The sequence below is a fragment of the Nilaparvata lugens genome, chromosome 2 (assembly GCF_014356525.2).
Source record: "Nilaparvata lugens isolate BPH chromosome 2, ASM1435652v1, whole genome shotgun sequence".
Classification (NCBI taxonomy): Eukaryota; Metazoa; Arthropoda; class Insecta; order Hemiptera; family Delphacidae; genus Nilaparvata; species Nilaparvata lugens.
The window spans coordinates 71,441,450-71,464,111 of NC_052505.1; the positions used below are offsets into that span (position 1 = coordinate 71,441,450).

Genomic DNA, 22,662 nt, shown 5'->3' on the forward strand with positions numbered 1-22,662 from the left:
AAAATCTTGAAGCAATGCATACACATAATATTATTTAATTAATAATTGTGTATCATTGAATCGATAAATGAATTATTATAAATTAATAGAAGAAAATTAGCTACTCTCAATAATTTTATTATTCTTATGGAATTATTGTCGTTCAAAAGTTTTATTATGATTCCTTCATTTCATGCATAACGTACTGATATTGCTATATCATTTTATAATATCACCATTATTTAATATTTCACTGCACTTACATCTAGGGTATCCTATTTATAATTTTTCTCAGGTGTCCTGTCCTATATATCTTTTGATTTGAATTTCCCTACCTAGAAATTTGGAAAGAGTTTTGTACAGTTATAAATGCTCACTGAGTGTAACAGAAATCAAATTTTTCATTTCATTGATTTATTGGTATGATTTTCATTTTAAATATTTACTACTACTATTACCTTCGAATTGCAGTGTATGAGAACTGCATGCTTCTGGTATTTGTTACATCCTATTATGTACAGTTTGTTGCTACTCTGGATTCTTGAGTGAAAAAATCTTACCAATTCTCAAGAATTCCAACAGTTTCAATTTAATTTTTGTGCTTGTGTGGTGTGTGTTAATGTTATAAACATTGGGAGCATGGATGCCGTCTTGGGTAAGTAAAGGTATGGTGTAAATGTTGGTGTCTTTACTAAATCGAGCCGCGTATAATTCAAATTATCCAACTTATATATTTCAGTAATTCATAATAATTTTGTATAGGCATAGTTTCAAAATAATAATTTCCTGTAATTTTCAAAATAATGTAAGGGAATCAATGATGTCTTTCAACTTGGCAGGAAATACTGTAACAGAAGAACAGAATACAGAAATTCTTCAGACCCCAAACATTGAGAAACTTAATTCAATTATTTCTCTCTGTTACACCGCTACTGGTGCCTATTATGAATCAATTACATCATTTTAAACATACAAAATAACAATATCAATTTGTATGTTGTACAGTATGAATTGAATAACACAGAATAGTCGTGTTCTTTTTTTCTATTCCTACAATATATTTAAAAAAATCTCAAACTAGGGACTTATAGAGACAGGGTTTTATAGGCATTTATATTTCATTTTTTATCACTTAATAATACAACAATATTGATAAACCATGGAAACATACAAACATCATACTATTTTTCAGATAGGTTGTACAATGTAAATGGATGACTGTTGTGAAACAATTTGCGTGTTTCATCAATATCATAACCTGCACTTTTCAACATCACTAAAATGTATTTTTTTCAGAACTTACATACTTATATTCACCCATGATTCGATAAAGAATAATGAAACATCAGTGTACTGTTTGAGTTGATGTGAGATTGGTCTAGTAACAGTAGGATTTTCGTTTCTAGAAGGTACAAACCGGTGGCCCATGCAAGCCCGTCGACCCCAATTGTAAGGAGCCTGTTGAGGTACGGTAACGATTCGTTGCGTTGCGTTGAGTCGGTGGATTGGCATGTGCAAACAAATCACTCTTGCATCGACTGTCATTAATGATAATATTACTGTTCAAGCTACAAGCATGTCAAACATTCTTACCACCGAGCAGAGCCTTCGACAATAAAGCTTTGTGCGTTACATAATGAAACAATGATCGTTGATTGTTTGTCTGCATGCTCGCCAAACCATTCCGTATCAGTATGTTTATTGTTGTGTTACTTTTTGTGAGGCTCCACTCCACTGTGTATCATTTGGCTGGCAGCTTGGTGCAGTGCAGGCATACACTAATACATGTATACATTTCATTCTTCTCTTGTTTCTGTGTATCTCGACATTGCCTATTAAGTGTGGCTAATTTGACTCTCACTGTCTTCAATGCACGATCAAATAATTGTTCATCGCCACTAAACTGCAATGCCCCAAAATTATCGTCATGAATTGGACAAGTTTATTACAGAGGAAAATTTTGAAATACATTGAGAGTTCCAATCCTCTGGGAAATACCATGAGTTCTATCACATCTTAGCTTAGTCAAATTTTTCTAATTACACTTATTTACACACGTTCATCTTAAAATTTATAACATTCAACAGAAAATCAATTCTCTATAGGAAAAAAGTTTAGCCTGTTCTCAAATTTAGATTAAATATTTAATATTCAAAAAATTGAGATATTCAATGTCAATTTTTTACCCTGGTATGTATCCCACTATATCAGATTTAGTCTTGGAAAATTTTTGAATGTTTGGTGCAAGCAATAACTCACTGCCATAATCTCTCAGTCTATGCTTATTGTATGGAACTGAATGCAAACTTTTCATACTGGCCATTGTTGTGTATCGTTTATTTACTTAAATACAAGAAAATACATAATTAACTTGATGCCATTAGGCCAGATCAAGAACTGATATTTCTATTATTTTAAATTTAATATTTTGAACGGTTCAAATTCGAATTCCAAGTATCAAATTCCTTGTACTTGAATCCCTTGATGACAATTATTTACTTGATCATATTCATGTATTGTAATATCCTCTACTTGCCCTTTTGAATGTTTCCCTTATTCTTTCTATCTTGCATAACTGGTCAATCCAATATGTATCTCCTTTGCCAATATTAAATACTTTTGTAACAGTAAATCCCTATTTTTATTGGCTATCAGCCCTAGCTCTTCAGTATTAATTACTCACCTCGATACGACGAGTAAAAATTCGATATATTTCCTCTTTTGGAAAACTAATTTATTTTGCAAATTCTCCTCTCCTTCTTTTTCAATTTAATTTTTAGGTCATTATAAGATTGACTGACTAAGTTTTGAATGTGGAAGTATTGATAATTGTCTCCAAAAATATAAAAAATCGACTCATTTTGACGGGTTCGAAAAATCTCAAGTATCTCGAACATTATCAGGCTTTATTTATTTGATTCATGTCTGGCTTGAAGCTACTTTGATGGTTTTCTTATATTTGCCTGTTAATATCGATGTTCACTAAAAGCATTCTGATCATTACATTTTCCTAATCGCCAATCTGAATTTATTGACTGTGAAACATGGTATTTGCTCTTAACACATGCAACGTTCATTGCATGTTTGTCATCAATTTACTGTTGTGGCACCAGCACTAATCCAACTGTTATCACTGTGTTAATGACATTGGAAATCGAGGAACTCACTGGTAAAAATCTTAGTTGTAATTCTTCACAGTGTAATGAAAACGATTCCACAATACAGTCGTATCAAAATCAACTAAGCCAATAATAATTATTTCTTCCTTTGCAATTTTAATCATGAATTGCCTTCATTTTGCAATGTTAATTGGAGTAATTTATTGTACGTTTATATGTGTTTTAATAGCATTGCAAATGCCTCGATTTATTATAAATAATTTTGCTTTCGTGTTGGACTTGAATATTGGACAGTTATCTCTTGGAAACACTTGTTGATGAAATTATCCAAGAATATCGTTGGTGATATTCTTCGCTGACAATAAATTCATTTGAATATTCACATCCTGTTGAGAAATAATATAAAGTAGGCTACGGTAGCTAAGAAAATGATACACCATAAGAAATTGATATACTTACCGATAATTTGTATTATCAAAACTAGGAATCATTTCAGTCAGCAAGTGTTATCCAGCTTTCTTACTTCTTAATTCTGTCGTTGATTTGAATAGCTTTATTCAATTTATAACAATCTTGACTACTGATTAGTTTCCACTTCCACTCTGTGTTGTTTTGTTTGAAATTTGGAATTGAACCTAAATGAATTTCACTGCTGTATTCTCAAATAAATTATGAACTTGTAACGATTAACTGCATTGTCACATGTACATTATATTGATTGGCTATTAATGGCACATAAATATCACTTTCCAGTCAAAGAACACTCAATCACAGGCTCACAGGGATGATGCCACGTTTGTTTAGAGAACAATAGTATTTTGTTAAGGATAATGATTCAACAATGTTACATTTAAATCATCAACATGATAGCATGATTAAAAATGCAAAAATATTTTCTCGTTGTTTCAATTTTGTAATAATTTTCAGTGTTGTCGATAATTAGAAGGCAGCTTCCAGTCTCAAAAGAGATTGTACTAATGGATTGTATAATTAACGATGTTGAAAATTTAAAATCTCATTGATGAGATTCAACAGCACATTTAAATTAAATAAATTTTATGGTTGGAAATGATTGCTTTCACTTTAAAACGTATTCGTTATTGAATTGCTCATTTTACTTCCTGATATTTACTGAATTATTGTTCGTTAAAATATCATATTTATAGTTTCTCAAATTTATTTCTTAGAGAATTTTTTCGGTTGTTTGGTATTTTTTTCAAATTTATAGTCTTGTAAAGACTCTTTGCTTTTTAAAGAGTAAAACTTTGGTCATCACAATTTGTGGTTTTTCGGAGTAGGGCAATGTAAATTTTGCAAATTTTAATGTTGAAATATTCTCTTTAAAAATCCAACCAAGAGTTTATCAAAACCTTCTATATTTCGTCATTTGACTATTCTTACAATTGAACTTTCAATTCCTCAGTTCAATATCTGTTATTGTTTCAGGCTAACATATGCATTCTATTGGTTATTGTTATTTAAAATTATTGAGTATGTTAGTCAATTATTTACAAATGTGTAGGATATATCATTATCGGGCGGGATAAACAATAACTTGACACAATGAAATACTATGTGAGTTTTGAAAGGTGTTGATATTTTATTTGCATTTTTTTCAATTTGCATGTATTTGTGGTCAGTGTTGCTCTATATGCTCCAATGTCTTTGCCTCATGCCAAATATTTTTGAAGCTTCAACTTGCCACTAAGCTCTCTTAAAAACGTTTTTCAAATTTAGTTTTATGTGTTTACTATGTATTTAATCAAGGCATTATCCCTCTTTTCTCATAGTCACATTTCATCTGTCCCTTATTAAAATCTAGGCTATGAATATCTTATTTATTTATACATTGATACATAGGTTACAATATCATTCTCAACTATGATGATTGGGAAAGGAAAAACAGGCTTGAAGATTCTTACAGATAATACTTGAAATAATCAAGTTTCAATGATCCTTATCTCTAAATTTTATTTCTGCATAATCTCGAATTTTACCATTGAAGTTTACTTGCCTTCAGTCAATACTGAAACCTTAGAATCTTTGTTTTAATCTCTATTGTTACAACTAATTACCGCTAGATACCTATGAATTTCAACTTCAAGTATAAACTTACACCTTACGGAAGTGTGTAGTATTATTGAATACATCCCTGATTCATTTCAACCCATTGACTTGATCTGTTTTGTTTCACCTCAAGAGCATTAACCCTCAGAAAGAGATGACTTGATTCTCAACTCCTTCCTTCAATTTCATATATATGTTGAACTGTAATGGATATACCTCGCATGAATGTTCTAACATTTACAGGGTAAAGAGGAAGGTAAGAAATGAAGAGGCATGGTATAATCCACATGATGGCTCAATGTTATTACATCATGTTTCAGTATTAATAATTATTATAGTTCCAGAATAGTAATTTTGTGTCTCCCATCAACTAATAAGTTATTTTGAATTAGTTTGATAATGTTAATGGTTCATTCATGTTTGAGGAGAAGTAGGCTAATATCTTTATAGCAAACAAATCAAATCTACCAGGAGCTCCATTATAATATTTTCCTGATTTCCACAGTTCTTTAATCCATGTTCACTTGTATTATTCAACCATTTTTCTTATTTAACATATCAATCTGTCAATTGTGGGAGAAAACCAAGTAATTTCTCGCTGGTGATTTTGTATATTCTATTCTAATTTATGGTTTTGAAGGAATTATTGCCGAAAATGTATGTAAATTTGAAATTTCTTGAATATTTGCAGACCAAGGTTGCTTACTTGTTAGGAGTGGCTGGAACTGACATTCCTATCGAGGATATAGTGCAATTGACAAGACCGCATGTGGTAAGTTAGTTGACATTTGGCAAATAGTTCCCTCTATTTTCATGTCTATTCATCATAGAAAATGAAAACTTCAAGCTTTTTTATTCAATATAGCAAGTTGAACCCTACTCTGCTAATTACTACTAATTATTATTAATCTGTTTTTAATTTTAATTGATTGATTGATTCACGAGAAAATATTAGAGGATTATCTTCACAAAAGAGGAACACAAAAGGATCACAAAAGGATATTGATTTTGAAAAAGCTGAAGAAATTCTCAACAGCTTATTAAAGTTATTGGTCTATTACAGTATTGCTCGCTTTCACTATCTTTACAATTAACTGAATACTTTACGGTATTTATGTTGTGGAACTTATAACTCCATAATTTGAAAACACATTTTTTCTTGACAAACTATTGTTGACCTCTATTTGTCAATTGGATTTGAGAGAGTGGGGTTTACAACTTTGCAATTGCAACTTGATAAGAATAATTATTATGCATGTTTTGTTTTTCAGCTGGGTGTGAATGCATATGCTTTCATTGTGACAAACAATGGATATGTCCTGATGCATCCTGACCTCAGGCCAGTAGTAAGTACCTATTCCTTTTTCAGTTCTCCATCAAATTCCATAAAATTTAAATTATATCAACCTATAAAAATAATCGAGCAATACCTTCAAATCTATCTAAAATCCAAGAGTATCTAAAACACTCGTATGTACAACCTATATCTATGTTAAATTAACATGTTATATGTATTGTTTATTAGCCCCCTGTGGGTTGGGGGAGCTTTGAGTCGAACATCGTACTCAAGAATGTGTTGAAAACCAGAATTCACCCACAGAATCCCTGCTTGTCGTAGGAGGCGACTAAAAAGGAACCCAAGGCAACTCCAGAAGTTGCCTTGACTTCAAACCCACGGGATCTGCCCCATCAGGGCAGTTTCGGAGAGGCAAAAAGAAAAACCCAAGAGATTGATTGATTGATTGACTGCCTTTATTAAAAACCTAGGAGGGCGAAGTTAGGGCGCAGCAGGCCATCTCTTACACTTAACCCTCCAATACAATTCTAAGTAAAACTAAAACACTGTACAACAAAGATTATAAGATGAAAAAAACTAATTTTACAAAATAATAAAAAACTTCCAAATAGCGAATGAAAGAAAGAAAACAAAAATAAAATTTCTTTCTAATTTGAATCTGTGAAAAGAATACAATAAGAAGAAAGAGGAAAATGGAAAGTGAAAACGGAAGAAACGTCAGTTCAAATCCATAGATCATTTCGATAGAAGTAGAAAAGAAGAAAGAGAGGAATAAATTAAAGAAGGAAGAAAGGACACTCATACACACACACACATCAACACACACGTTAAGATTCAGTGAACATTCCAGCCGAGTCCACCACCTCTGATCCACCGCAAGACAGCCGCGCCGAACCGACGATGTCCCTCAACAAGCCTTAGCTCAGCAGGCAGAGAATTCCACAAACTACAGGCTGTCACAAGGAACGACTTGTTATACATAACAGTCCTATGTGTTGGGACAGCCAGCAGATGGGATCCATGCCGCGTTCCTCAACGACCAAAATCACCCAAGTAACGGTACTCTACTGCCAGATACTTAGGGGTTTTAGTTTTCAATATCTTAAGAGACCAGAGATGGGTAAAACTCCAGGCACAAATGCGGGTCAAGAGGCTGAGTCGAGGGTGACCAGGTTCCCTAGAGGCAATATGGCGACCCCTCCTTCAGCGGAAGGATCTACAAAAAAAAAAAAAAAAACAGGAGTGGAACTCACGTAGGTCACGAGTTTGTGGGTGGAGAGGCCAAAACTCACCAATGCTCAATGAAGGGCGGCCATTCAGGCAAAATTTCTTGGGAGAGGTGAGGTTTTTGACCCTGCAGAGTTTCGGAGGGACAAAAATAAAAACCCAAGAGACTAGAGATGGGTGAAACTCCAGGCACAAATGTGGGTCAAGAGGCTGAGTCGATGGTGACCGTGCGCCGGGCGCCCTAGAGGCAGTTTGACGTCCCCTCTCTCAACGGAAGGACCTACAAAAAGACCAGGAGTGGAACTCACGTAGGTCACGAGTTTTGGGTGGAGAGACCAAACCTCACCACTGCTCAAAGAAGGGCGGCCATTTAGGCAAAACTTCTTGGGAGAGGTGAGGCTTTTGACCCTGCGAAGTCTCGAAGGGACAAAAAGAAAAAACCCAAGAGACCAGAGATGGGTGAAACTCCAGGCACAAATGTGGGTCAAGAGGCTGAGTCAAGGTTGGCCGGGCGCCCTAGAGGCAACTTGGCCACACTTTCCTCAGCGGAAGGACCTTCAAAGAAGGCCTAGGAGTGGAACTCAGTGTAGGTCACGAGGACTAATCAGTCTGAAGAGACTGCCAAGCATATCACACTGGATTGCGACAAGCAACCAGGTGATGAATGGGATGTTAGTATAGGGAAAAACTCCTGGTTCTTGTAAAGGACATAGGTATTGGTTTGCCTAACTAACATATTACTTGGGAACACAATAAGCTTTGGTTGACGTGTGGGGTTCTTTGAACCTTTGGATCATTGAATCCGTCCCTTCAAAAACAATAAACATTGTTTCTTATAGGGCCTAGTGCATTAGTGCTAGCCTAGCCTATAAATATATGATATGCTGGTGTTGAAATTGTAATTACTTAGTTTATCAGTTTTGACGTAATGAATATTTTATCAAGATTTTACTTCAGTTGTACATGCATAAGTAATATGAAATTGTATAATTGAATGTACAGCTTTCCCACCTGTTTCTGTAACATGGATTCTTCATTGATATTTTAGATTCAAGTTTCGTAATTTATCTCATATTGGGCTTATATTTTGGCTTACTATTTATTATGCATTTCCAATATATTGTACAATTTATGTAATTACAATGACTCTTGCATGAACCAATTAGCAGAATGGGGATCAATACCTTAATAATCTGAAATATATTATTTAAATTCAATTTCAAATTCAAATACCAGTCTTTTTTAACATTGATTCTCGTATATTATATGACATGTGTTTTGTACATTTTTGTTTCAGTTCCAAGGCATTCTCAAACCGAGCTACAATAGCGTTGACATGACTGATGTCGAAATTGTAGATGATGATAGTCGTGCTAGAAATTTTAGCGCTGAACTCATCAGGGTGAGTAGGCCTATTGAGTACTAGAATAATTTCTTTATTAATATGTTTCCCTATCTTTCATCACCTTGTAATGTGGTTAGTAGATTTGGATATTTTGGGGTTATCTTAAGTATCGTATTTGTTGGATATTGTTAGGTTGTGAAAATGAATAACTAAATGCTGAGATCTATAGAATGAGTAATAAGTTGAAAAATAAACTAATTCATTCTTATAACAATTTATAATGGGGGAATCGCTTGGCTTGAGAGAGGTTAAATTGATCTAACTCTATAACTCATGAGGAAGGAAATATAGGCCTAATTGAAAACAATAAACAAAACAGATAATATTTTGCAGAACTAAATAATCTATTTAATTAAATTTAAAACTCAAAATGAAACTGAGAACTAAAATAAAATATGAAGGAAATTTGAAATAACAGTTATAATAATAATAAAATAATTACAGGATTTGCCTTCAATAAGATTGATTAATAATATATAATAATAGTATCTCACTGAAGCAGCTCTGGAAAATGGTGTCTAGAAACAGAGGGGTAGAGCCGTGCCGGTTTATCTGCTGTAGATAGTTCCAGGTCCCGTACTCGTAACCGACTGCCAAGAGGCATACATCTCTCAGTCCAATTTTAACCGTCGTCGACACTTTTAATTTTTAAAAAATGGGTACTCTCGGATTGTGAAGCTTCCACTGTCCACTATTCTTGGTGTCTCTTCTAACTTAAGGTCCATAGAATGCTTACAATATTCCCTTTTCTAGATACAATGACAACATGTTACATAATATGTAGTATAAATTAGTGAAAAAATAAATACTAAATTAAATTTTAGTGATAAAATATTTAGGCTAAAAAAAGGGTACTGAGATTTTTATTTTCTTTATATTTATATTACAAGTAGCCCTATACAGAAAAGAGATAAATATGTAGTATGTATGCTTATTTAAATAAATTGACTGAAAAGTGTTCACTAACATGCTTAATGGTAGATATGTTGTACTATGATTTTTATCTTTGATTAAATGCAAGTATTTTCAACTGATAACGTTGATCATTTACAAAAAAATAGAAGAAAGATATTTTGTGTTCGGAAAGCCGTATTTATAAATTTCTGTTCGACAAAACTGTCAAGAATTTTAATGTTACTGTTGTTTCTTTATCATAAGCTAAAAGTTGAAATACTGTACAAGGACCATGAAAGGGAAAACACAAAAGGAAAACTTGACTGGTTATTCCAACTCCATAGATTCAGTTTTATGTGCGAAATTTCTTTCGAATCCCCTCAGAACAAGTGTCTATCATTCTCTTATTGTTTCAGTTGAGAGATGCCATTGTGAATCAGAAAAAGAATCAGAAAACGCTCAAGGTTAAATACCACCTCGATAACTTGGTAAGTTTGTGTATCACGGTAAAAATTGAGAACCAACAAATATATTTTACCAACTCAGTAAATTTTACGTAATTATTGAAAGATTTATTTAACTGGTCTTCTCAATCAGAAATGCACTCCATCTAGTAAAAAACCTTTGTATTTCAACTGTAATTACTGAAACTTTAATTTAATGATAACAAATTATTGTAGCTAACAAACTTATTCAAATCAATACATTTTGTTGAAAGTTTTTGTTTGAAATCCAATACGTAATTATTGAAAGATTTATTTAACTGGTCTTCTCAATCAGAAATGCACTCCATCTAGTAAAAAACCTTTGTATTTCAACTGTAATTACTGAAACTTTAATTTAATGATTACAAATTATTGTAGCTAACAAACTTATTTAAATCAATACATTTTGTTGTTATACTAGTATATCAGTATAGTACATCAGTATAGTTTTCATAGTATTAACATAAGTTTTAGACTTTTAACATAAGTTTGTGATTTTCAGAGACGTGCAGTGACTGGTAAACGGCAGTATTTTTATCACCCGATTGAAGGTACACCGTTCACCCTTGTACTGGCTCTTCCTGGGCATAGTGATCTACACTATAAGGTTTCAGCCGAAAAAGAAATAAAACGACTTCTTAGTGCGGCCAAGTACAAATGTGAGTATTTCTTTATACACCTTTTATTTACTGCTAGTGATAGGCCTATGTGAGAAAAGTTGATTGGTTGGTAGTCGGATAAAATATGTCGATTAATGAGAATTGATGGTAGTATCACAAAAGCGTTTCACAAACTATTCTCTAAATTGATTGTAGTGTAGCTGTCATCAGCAGTGATTATTTTCATTTCTAAGCTTAATGATTAGCATTGCAAAAGCGTTTCACAAACTATCAACTCAAATAATAATATTATCATATTATGCTTCAAATCATTACCAATCGACTTTAGTGTAGCTGTCATCAGACTTTTGAGCTTAATTTTCAGGTAGATAAAGTAATTATTTCAGTTCTAAATATTCCTTGATCTTTAAAACGATTGCTTGAATTGATATTAAGTAAAATCTCTATATATAAAAATGAATGTCTGTTTGTGTGATAGTTTTAGTTTGTTTGTTTGTTCTCTATAGACTCGAAAACTACTTGACAGAACGGCATGAAACTTTGGGAATATGTTGTGTGAATATTGGGGATGGTTTCTGATCAGAAATTATAATAGGGGGGCTAATAATAATTATATATTATCCATTTTACAGACCTATGTTTCCGAAATTGTCGGCCGAGCGGCTAACGTAGAACGGGAAGATCATCATGATTCAAGATCATGTTGTAATAATATGATTTAGCATCTAAACTTATACCAGCTGTAATAAACACGTCACTCTGTGATAAAATTGTTTACTGGTATTAAAACGGTAGTTTTAAGCACATAGGAAGTCCGTATTGAGATGTAAATAAAAATATTGATTGTCAGATAAATTTCATGATTCACCAAATAAAGTCAAGTGTGACATGAGATACATTGACTTTTTGGCGGTACGAAGCTCGCCGGGTAATCTAGTAATAAATAAAATTACATTCTTATTTCAATTGTTCATAAATAATTTTGAAAGTTGGTGTTTCTATATAGATTGAAAATGAAGTAGATTGTAGGTTGAGGCAGAAGTGTTAGTGCAGCCTATCAAGTATATCGGTATCTCAAACATTTCCCCAACATCAGGGATTTCAATGTTTCCCAAACATTGACGTTACTTGATAATATTGTCAACGATAAATAAATACATAATACATTAAGAAGGAGCCTATTATTCTTTCCCAAAAGTACTTCGCACAGGTTTAAAATAAATATTCAATAATTCATACAAATATGTACTGGTTGATTAATATTTTTGTCATTTCCTCCACAGCAAACACAGCTTTAAACTACTTTGAAGGAAATGACTGGAGTATACATCCTGACTGGTAAGTCTTCTCAAGCAAATACCTAATTTCAAAAACTATGAGAATTCGTTCACTATGGAGTGAAGATTCGAGATTAGCCAGTTGGTTGAGACTTCCTTCTTTGGAAGAAAGAAAGAACTTATTTCAATGTGAAAGTGATACAAAAATGACGTAACAAAGCTTGTTGTCGATCACAAAGGTTTTATGATGTCTTATAATTATGAATTCAGGGCTACTTATTTTTATTTATAAAATAGAATTATAGTACCCTTTTTTTAAAATCAATAAAATAATAGATTGAAAATACAAATTATAAAAACTAGTTTCAGTGATTCACACCATCTTCAAGTTATAAAAAATAAATTTGAAATGAACGTTTTACTAATAGTTTTATAATTTGTTCGATGATATCTAAGTCTATGAAACGAATTCTCTTTGAATATACTAAGCAAACTATTAGCTATCCGTACTGCAAGCCAACTACTCACTCTGTAGTTTAATTTTTAATCTACTTTTTAATCTCAATTTGCTAACAGAGTATATTTTTTAAGCTTGCACTCTTCAAGTTTTTAATATCCCTTGAAATCACATGTAAGCAAACATTTTATTACACCTGTATAGATGTATTGTAAGTGATGCTGTGTGCTGTGACATTTCTTCATAATGAATGAACACAAAGAAATTGTGTCAATCACTTTTTTACTATCAACATTATTTACATCATAGTACCAGGCTCCGTAGACAATATCCACAAAACGTGCTACTGTAATTAAATAAATATTGATAGGCCTAATAAATAAGTGGTTGGCAACATCTCTTTGTGTTAATTCAAACAATAAAGCTTTGACCTTGTATATTATTCAACTGATATTGAGTTTTCAATATCTAGAATCGTTTCTGGGTATTCGATAGTGTTCTTTGCTTCTTCTTCCTAGTACATTGGAAATATGCTAAATGTTTTGTGTGATTGCAGGAACTACTGCAAGTACTATTACAATGATGATCCAGTGCTGAACAAGAGGCACGACTTTGCCTCTGCCGAGGAAGAGCTGGTTCACTTCATCAACCGCACTGGCTGGCCTGGCTGGAAATGGCCCAGTAAGCCAACCGATCTTCGTAGTAAGACGCATTCAATATTACTCATTTATTATTTGTCTTGTTCATTAGTCACCTCAACGGTAATCGTGTGCCAAAATCATCTCTATAACTCACTAACCGGTGGTTATATTTCTATTTTTTAGAAAGTAATTTGTCCTGCCAATAAGTAATAACTTTTCTCTCAAACTTTTAGGCCCGGTTACTAAGACACTTTTCAAATATAATGAACCATCAAATCTATAGGTTTAATGATATATTAGATTTGATAAGAGTCTTGGAAACCGGCCCTAGAAACCTATAAATTTGTGGTTCATTATATTTTATAAGAGTCTTAGAAACCGGGCTTTTAACAATTAAACATAATAATTGAAAATAAACTCTAGATTTTATCTAAATTCTAAATTTCAGAGATATGGTGCCGGTTGCACAAAAGCCGGTAAAAGTTTAACCGTGATTAATTCGACGAGAACCGATCAGAGCCGTCTTTTCAAAAACGCCTCTCTGATTGGTTCTCGTGGAATTAATCACGGTTAAAATTTAACCGGCTTTTGTGCAACCGGGGCTTAGAGTTGATAGATTTTTAAACAATAAATTGATATCAATAGGCTATAAAGTTCCCATTCTCTTTTCGAGATAAATAATAATATATCAGTATAAATATTTACATGACAATTGGCATTGTATCAATTGCTATAATAATGCATAGCAAAGCAAAGTTGAACTTGGAATACACACGTTCTACAGTATTGAATAGAAATTATCATTTCTATTAAATGAAAATGTGCACCAAACTCAGATTTATCTCTTTAATAACTATGATTCAGAGAAAAATGGGCTAGATTCTGAAATTTTTCATTTTCTTTGATAACATAATCTTGAAGACAAGTTTCAAACTTCCTAAAGAATAGGTTTGAAAGAAATACCATTATTTTGTAACGACTCGTGAATAGAGAATTATTAATAATATTTTCAGCACTTTATTAAAATTACTCTAAATCAAACTAAAATTACACTCCGTTTGTCAGCGTCAATGCAATTTCGTTCAGAGAAAGAATGTCTGAGATCGCTTTAACTCTCCATTTTATTACATGGTAAAAAGTGGAATTCAGTTTTTAATACTGTAAGAGAGTGTTCGATTTGCTTTCATTACATCTATTTGTTGTAATTCAATATAATAAAAGTTGTCTTTTTTGATAAATCTATGATTTACAGCGCGTATTTTTGCAGCCTCAATATCTCTAGTGAAGCACTTAGTATCAAAGCAGCACACATTGGAATAATTATTATTATTAATAGCTATTGCCTCAATAGGCTTGTCTAAATTTTACACTTAGTATTTTGGGGAAGAATCAGGTTGTCACGACGAAAGTTGTTTTTTGCTTGATTGCCCAAGATGCTGTAGCCCTTACCTTAATTACATGGCAATATAGATATAGGAAAGATACGCTTATTTATATCGTAAAAGTTGGTGTGTTGGTGATTTAGGCTATTTATATTTTTATGATCGGTGTGATATCATATTGAGATAGATGAAGGTCCTCTTTGAACCGCATCCTGTTAAGGTGTGAAGAAATTAAGTAGCGGGAAAATTCCTATTTCAAACAGAAGTTGAGTTGAATTCCAGATTCTTGTGATTCATTGGCTTGCTGGCCAATTAATAAGTCAGCCCTATTTTCACGCTTGGCTTGAAAATATATTATCAGTAATTTGTGCATATTGGAACAAACATGTACTAAATCTAAATATCCTGTTTCCATTAAATTGATTCAATTTTTGAGTTGATGTTATGGATTGAAACTATTACTTTGATAATTTTCAATGTTTGGCATGTTATGATAGCAATGCCGCCTCCAATTCTCAGTTTCTTCTTGCATTGATTTTTATTGGCAATGTTAATTTTGTATGTCCAATCTTGTTTTGTTCTAAACTGTAATTCAATACAAATATTTCGGCTGCCTACCAAGCTTATGCAGCGGTTTGGAATAATTTCTTAATTGAACTAAGAAAATCAAGTTCTTCCTTCTCTATCTCTTCCACAGCTAACAACTCAAGCTCTTCGAAATCAGATAAGAGCGAAAGCGAAAAAGGGCATGACCTCAGGCGGGAGTCATATTTCTGTGAGTAGACGGAGTGGCCGGCTCACCTCCTTTCTCTCTCACGAACACACTCTGTGTCTGTAGCTGGCTCGTCGATGGCTCTGATCATTTCCTATCTTCACTTCCTATCAACTTTGCAACCTCAACACAAATAACAAGTGGGAATCAACTAAACCAACCTCAGTATGCTTCCTATCAACATTGCAACATCAACACAAATAATCAGTAAAAAATCAGAGGGAATGAACTAAACTAACCTCAGTACGCTTCCTATCAACATTGCAACCTCAACGCAAATAACCAGTGAAATAAGTGGTAATCAACTAAACTTACTCAGTACCTATCAACATTGCAACCTTAACACAAATAACCAGTGAAATAAGTGGTAATCAACTAAACTTACTCAGTACCTATCAACATTGCAACCTCAACACAAATAACCAGTAAAAAAATCAGTGGGAATCAACTAAGCTTACTTCACCTCTTCTTACTGTAGTCTCTTAAGATTGAGCTCACCAATAGTGAAATATTTTAAAAGTAGACTGAAAACCTCAGTTTCTCCCTTTTAATACAAGTTTATTCAGCCTGAATCACTAGAAATACATAAAGCTATGTTATCATTGTTTATCAGATCATGTATCATTCACCGGAACAGAATAATTCGATTTACTTGTGAATCAATTGAAATCAAAGTGGTGAACTAAAATGGAAATAAATTATTGGACATTAATAGTAATAATAATTAACTCATTCATTATTGAGATCTATTTTATAGGCTTCTTGTGTCTGTATTCGCCAAACAAATTTCTTCGCAATTTAAAATTTTGATATATTATCAAGTTATGTTAGTTGGAGATTGAAGTATTTTAGTAGTATCTATACTTTCCTAAGTTAACAGAAATCACAAACCATGAAAATTATTACTCTAAAATGTACTCAAAAAGATTACCCACCAAGTCTATTAGTTAGTAAGATGAGAAAAACGAAGAAGAAAGTGAAAAATAAAAAGACTATTGTGTGCATTTTTGGCGAGTATGAAGTGCACACGTATCCTGGACTGTGCGTGAGTCTCAGATTGTTAAGCTCATAAATGTCATTCAGTGGTACCATCCTGAAGCAGTTGCCCTTCCAACGCACTTCATCCAGTCTGAGCGATTAGATATGACTCTTTCCACTGGTTCAAACACTTACAAAAACCTTACCCACTACCAGATGAGTAGTGTTTATGGTGATTGACTAGTAGGGATTGATTGAGAAGAAGGGATAGGTGTTTATGGTGATTGACTAGTAGGGATTGATTGAGAAGAAGGGATAGGAAATGTTATATGACAAACCTTCCGATCTTCAGTTGAACTAAGCAACTCAACTTTCTTACCAATAGCAGGCCTACTATCTTTACTATAATGAGTTCCTGGTATTCCTGAAAATGATTCAGAGCCATCTGCATTGTAGAGCTCGGTTTGCATGAAGTCAAATCTCTTTCTAAAGAAGAGTCACGTGACTGTCACAATCGACGATTTTAGATCAGTGTCTCTTTCTCTCTCAACGAACTTACGTCACTTTTCACTCTTTGTTACACATTTTTAGATTTCAGTGTTTGCTCAGATGGATAAGTCTTATTCATCAATAAAGCGCATGCCTCATGGATGGTAGCAGGACTATAATATTATTGTTCTCTATTAGTAATCGGTGTTAATTATATTGATCACTCTGTTGATGAATTTCATAATTTGAAATTTAACAAAATATCATTTTATGTGGTAGTATCGAGTTTTTGAATTTTCAGTTATCAGACGTCAGATCACTAGATTAACCATTTGCATGAAAGTAATAAAAGTTTTTAGTAGCAATTAGATACTGAAAAATCAGTCTGGTTGAACATTATTATTGTTGTAGGTTGATGTTTGTATCGTCTTATCACGTGTACCGTCATCCACTCACAGATAATGCCCAATTCTTGGATTTTTGTAGAAGGTTAAATTTCTATATATCTTTCCGACAACTTTCATAGTTTCAAAAAAATCCCAAATTCCATCATTTTGGATTAATTTTTATTTTAATCACTAGCCTAAACGTTTTTCTAAATTTTAATTAAAAAAAAATACTTCATAAACGCATCGGTTTCTTGATATGTCTTATTTAATCGTATTCTTGTTGAGTAAATAATCTATAGCTGTTTGAAACAAGACCTATTATCATAAAAATGAATACATCATGTATAATTTTTAATCTATTGGAAATTCATTACAGAATTATGCAACTTTTTGGTGCAATAAATTATAGAAACTGTGCATATATTTTTTCATGGTAAGCTTCTGCTTACTCTTATTTCTCTGGAAAATAGTCAATTCAGTTACAAAAAAAAAAAAACGTTTAAGTTGTTGCTGAACAATACGGTTGATACAAAATCTTCGAATAATATTCATGAAGTCCAAAATCTTCTATTCCATCAATGTAAGAATTAGTATATAATACTGATCACTAAAGAAGGTACTTAATTTGTTATGTTAGTTGTTCGAATAATCGATGACCATTCACAAATTAATATGATTGTAAATCATGATTATTAATTTACTCCTAGGTAATCATAATTTCACGTCCTTGTAAGAAAAGAATAGTGTGTCCTGTAAACCAGTTGAGTACTTCATAATAGTTCACTCTCCTATGATATTCGATCACAAGTTAAGTTTGAGTAACCAATTCTGTTTGTATGTAAGCATCAGTTTTTACTAAGTCAATATTCATTTCCCACTTCTCGCTGTGACACGAAGAAAAGTATTGTTTTTTCATGAGGATTTTATAAAATTCATATCACTTATAAACTATGTAGTATTTGTAGCACACACAAATTTGTAATATTGTTCACGTTTTTTAGCATGCTTTTCAACTGCCGTAGTCGAATTGTGTTAGTTGAATTAGCTTTGTTAGCTGTGGAAGATGATTCCAACTAGGAATCAACGTTAGTTTAACGTTGATGCATGCTTTTGTTGTTCATTTAACTATTGTCAATTTTTGTATTTGTTTCTATTTGACCGTATTGTTACTCTTCTACTTGTTATTTATTTCGCTCTTGAATACTGTATTATCAATTTAATTTCCACAGACCCAATCCTTTTACTCTACATCATTACTTTGTAACTCCTGTTACTATTCTTTGAAGCATCTCCTTGTATATTCGTTTTAAACCTTGAATTTCATTGGTGAAGCCTCACATAAATGCTGTATGCTATTTCAATGCTGGCTTTAGATTTGTTCAAATTCAATTATCCTATTAATTACTAATTTGCATAGTCAGCAGACATCAGTGATTCTCAGGTGAATTCGTATCCCCTATAGTTATTTTATAAAAATATCTTACTCTGTACGTCTGTTTTGTGATTCTTAGCATTCATTTTACAACATTATTGATTCTATGACAGTTATAGCAGTCAAGAAATGATTTGGAAAAGTTGAAGATTTACTTGAAACTATTAATTCTTCTCTTAAACTTTTCTAAGAAAGAGAATTGCCAGAAAGTAGTTGAACATAATTGATAAGTGGCTTTATTTTGCAGGTGATAGGTCTCTCTTCTTGTCACTAGTATTTGATGCAGCCGCTACTGCATGGTTCAATGACAGTGTGTGGTCAGTTGGAGTAATTGAAGAGAAAAAGTAAGTGAATGAGTTTTCCGTCAATTGATACTTCTAAATTGCTTAACTAAGATAACATACATGTATTACTTTTATTCATAAGGTGACACTTGACACTTGTGTGTCATATTCTGAAGAACATCCTCTGACGTGTAAAGAGAGATTTATTGTGATATGGCTCATGTTTGAAAACCTATTCAGGATAAATTTTTATCGGCAAAGTCTGATTTGGAATTTTTGTACTTTAACTTGTTGAAAGAATTTCCATTGTGGAAAGATGTAGGTATTGAAATTATCTTACATTTTCTTCATCTTATCTTATCTTGCATTAATCAGCAAGATAAGTTCATCAGCCTATATTATTTATTTTTAAATTTTACAATGAAATCTACACTAGTAGTTCATTTTTGAATATGTATTAATTGAGACTACACGGTTCTTATCAGACATTTGTAGAATGTGTAACGAAGAATCAACATTAGAAATATTTTCAAATGCTTAAATTTCCAAACTTTAGTCTCTAATCTATCAAACGCTTTGATCCCCTGTTACTTTCCACTGCAATATTGTATTTCATAGATATGAAAGCAATCTCAATACGGTTTGGAAAAAATATAGCCTTATTAAATGTAATTCTCCCAAAAATCGTCAGTATTACTTGCTGAATTCTTTATATGTGTATGATTTCATTATCAGTGGCTCAAATGTCTTGATTTATTTCTTTCTAAATTAAAATGTAATGAAAAAAATACGTCAACTTTTTTAATTGGAGTTACTCGATTGTGGAATCTAATTCTTTTTAAAGAATAGAATAGTGATAGATTCATCTACGTTGTAAGTATCACAAGATAAATTCACAAATATATTATGTAGAAAAAAAACAAGTTAGAAAAAGAACTGAAATATTCAAGTAAAGAAAATTATAATGGATTAAATACAATTCAATCAATAAAATGTTATAGATTTTCTCAAATCCATAAAGTATATTGCTCTTACAAAATTGTGAACGATTATTAACGTTTTCAGTTTTCAAAAAAGTAAGATAATAATTCTGCAAACAAAAATACATTTATGAATGAAATTGAGAACTTTTTCAGTTATTAATGGTTTATTTATACATTGAAGAGTGAGGAAGATATATGCCCTCAAGCGTCCAATTCGTCGGTCATGATTCAGTCAATTTTTCTAGAATGAATTCTGTCCCTTCATAATACTCTAATCTTTTCGGTATACTTGAATGATGATTTTCTCAAGTACTAGTTATTTGAAAGTGAATGTTGAGTGCTTTTGTTGTGAGTATCTCTGTATCTCTGCACCAGCGCACAGTTTCTGTTTTGCACTAATCCCCACAAATTTTTCTTGCACTACCAGCCCCATCGCAAAGCTGATGGTGTCTTTGTCAAGGTAAAGTAGTACAACTGATATCACACTTTCCCTCTATCAAAACCCCAGCTACATTGTATATATGTTCAATTATTGTTCTACCTCATTTCCATGGAACTTGATCTGAAACCCTAATACACCTTATATGTTCGACATTTTTGTTCAATTTTTATTTCAGTAATTCAAATCACATTCTCTAAAATATATAAAATTGCTCCTCATTTGCACAATGATAGAGCATCTTCTACGTTAATAAATTTCTGTCAACAAGTTTGCGTATATCTAATATACAGTACCTTGAGTCTCAATCATGAAATATCAATAACATTTCCCTTTTACCTTTAGCTGAAATTTTTTAATGTTGATTTGTTATGAAGCAATTCTTAATTTTGTTTTCCCCTGTGATCTGTAAGGCCTTCATCCGCTCCCAATCTGTCCTGCATGTTTGTGCTGGGAATGCCACTGAGCTATTTACATCATTCAACAAAGATGTGACATATTTTCAACGGATTTGTGGATGCCCAAGAAAATGAATTCCCGTTTTATTCTGTTCAAAACTGGAAAGAATGAATTGGATTTGCAGAAGCGTTTTTGGAGGAATCTACCAGGTGATTCATTCGCTTGTACTATGGTGGTGGAATCTTCATAAGCAGTTTATTTTTGTAAAATGTGTTGCTTGTTGCTTTTTATGATCTTTTCTGATTATGAAATATCATTTTTTGAGAATGCAATGTGGTTTTGTATTGTACTGTCATCAAGCATCCAATGATCATTTGTTTTTTTGCATCAGTTTGGTTTTGTCAAACTGTATTAAAATAGATCATTCCATACCAATGTTACCGTAGGAACCTTCCACCCTGCGGATGTGACGCACAGAATTGGCGTGTCAATTCATACCGCAAAACACATTTCAGCTTTTGCAATTTGTATAATGGTGAAAAAATCATGTAGGGCGCATGTAACAACGTTTTGCAAGAAATCGCACTGAGTAATTGATGACAAAAGTCACGCCAAAAAAATGCTCAAGATGTTCGCTCAGCCACGCCACGGCTGTAGTAGTTAACTTATTTTATACTATGGAAAGTGATTTTTCAAACATCCTTCCAAGGATGCTACGGCCACGTTGGTGTGAAATGGTCTTCAAACAATATATATTTATGTATAATTTATAATATAATATTGACTTTTTTCAACTTATTATTAAAGTTAGGATACGCTGTTGAGTGAATGTTTCCAGTCGATATCAGTTGCAGTTTGATCTGAAATTTATTTTGTTGAAATTACATGTGCAGTCTCAAAAAGAATATTATGAAATGACTGTATCTGAATTTAGAATAATGTGTAATTGGTTTGCAGGAAAACGTAATTTTTCAATTGTAATATAATGTGGATCACTTTTGTTGAATTTCATTGTTATATATGATACTTGAAATCCTAAGAAAATAATATTATGAATTACCTTAATATAAGTTTAGTCTTTTTATTTGTCCAGTCAATAAGAGACTTTGTCAAATTGGCAAGTTTATGAAAACATTCCATAATATCAAATCTTGTATGAGATGTAATCTGCTGCCATATTTTTTTAGTTGGCATAATGAACGAAATATTGGAGTATTTGAAACTATGAATTGTTGAGGTCTTGTAATAATTATTTGGTCAACTGTAATTTATTGTGTACACATATTAAAACTACATTCGAAACGTACTCTCTGATCCAAGTCCTCACTAAAATGAAATAAGAAGCTTTGCGAATACAGTAGTAGAAACTGGGGGAAAAAAACTCAGTCACTGTAATAATATTATTTTTGTTTTTCTTTAAATAAAATATTATAAATTGAATAATTTAAATAATATTAAAAACAAATTATTAATTGAATATTATTTCAATTCCCGCAATTATTAAGATTACCTTCCACCTATGTTGGTTGACTTGGAGATTGATAATAAGTGGCCTTTCAAATTGTGGTCGTGTCTTAATTCCAGAATATAATTCTCAAATATCTGAAATGGTTTTAACAGACATGATAACGATATAGGCGCTGTCTC

At 32.3% G+C, this 22,662-nt stretch overlaps 1 protein-coding gene across 10 annotated transcripts in view; it reads left to right on the forward strand.

The window, feature by feature from the left end:
• LOC111054234 (voltage-dependent calcium channel subunit alpha-2/delta-3) overlaps positions 1-22,662 on the forward strand; it is an 84,982-nt gene that overhangs the window by 27,016 nt on the left and 35,304 nt on the right. For 3 of the 10 annotated variants that reach the window (XM_022341209.2, XM_022341215.2, XM_039421623.1), the window contains exons 12-22: positions 1,386-1,445; positions 5,857-5,937; positions 6,437-6,511; positions 8,987-9,091; positions 10,405-10,476; positions 10,976-11,132; positions 12,377-12,431; positions 13,384-13,529; positions 15,548-15,625; positions 19,158-19,254; positions 20,605-20,637. In XM_022341209.2, the coding sequence (XP_022196901.2) occupies positions 1,386-1,445; positions 5,857-5,937; positions 6,437-6,511; positions 8,987-9,091; positions 10,405-10,476; positions 10,976-11,132; positions 12,377-12,431; positions 13,384-13,529; positions 15,548-15,625; positions 19,158-19,254; positions 20,605-20,637 (959 nt within the window). The remainder of the gene's footprint in view (positions 1-1,385; positions 1,446-5,856; positions 5,938-6,436; positions 6,512-8,986; positions 9,092-10,404; positions 10,477-10,975; positions 11,133-12,376; positions 12,432-13,383; positions 13,530-15,547; positions 15,626-19,157; positions 19,255-20,604; positions 20,638-22,662) is intronic. The other 7 variants (XM_022341210.2, XM_022341213.2, XM_022341212.2 and 4 more) reach the window with 6 other exon arrangements.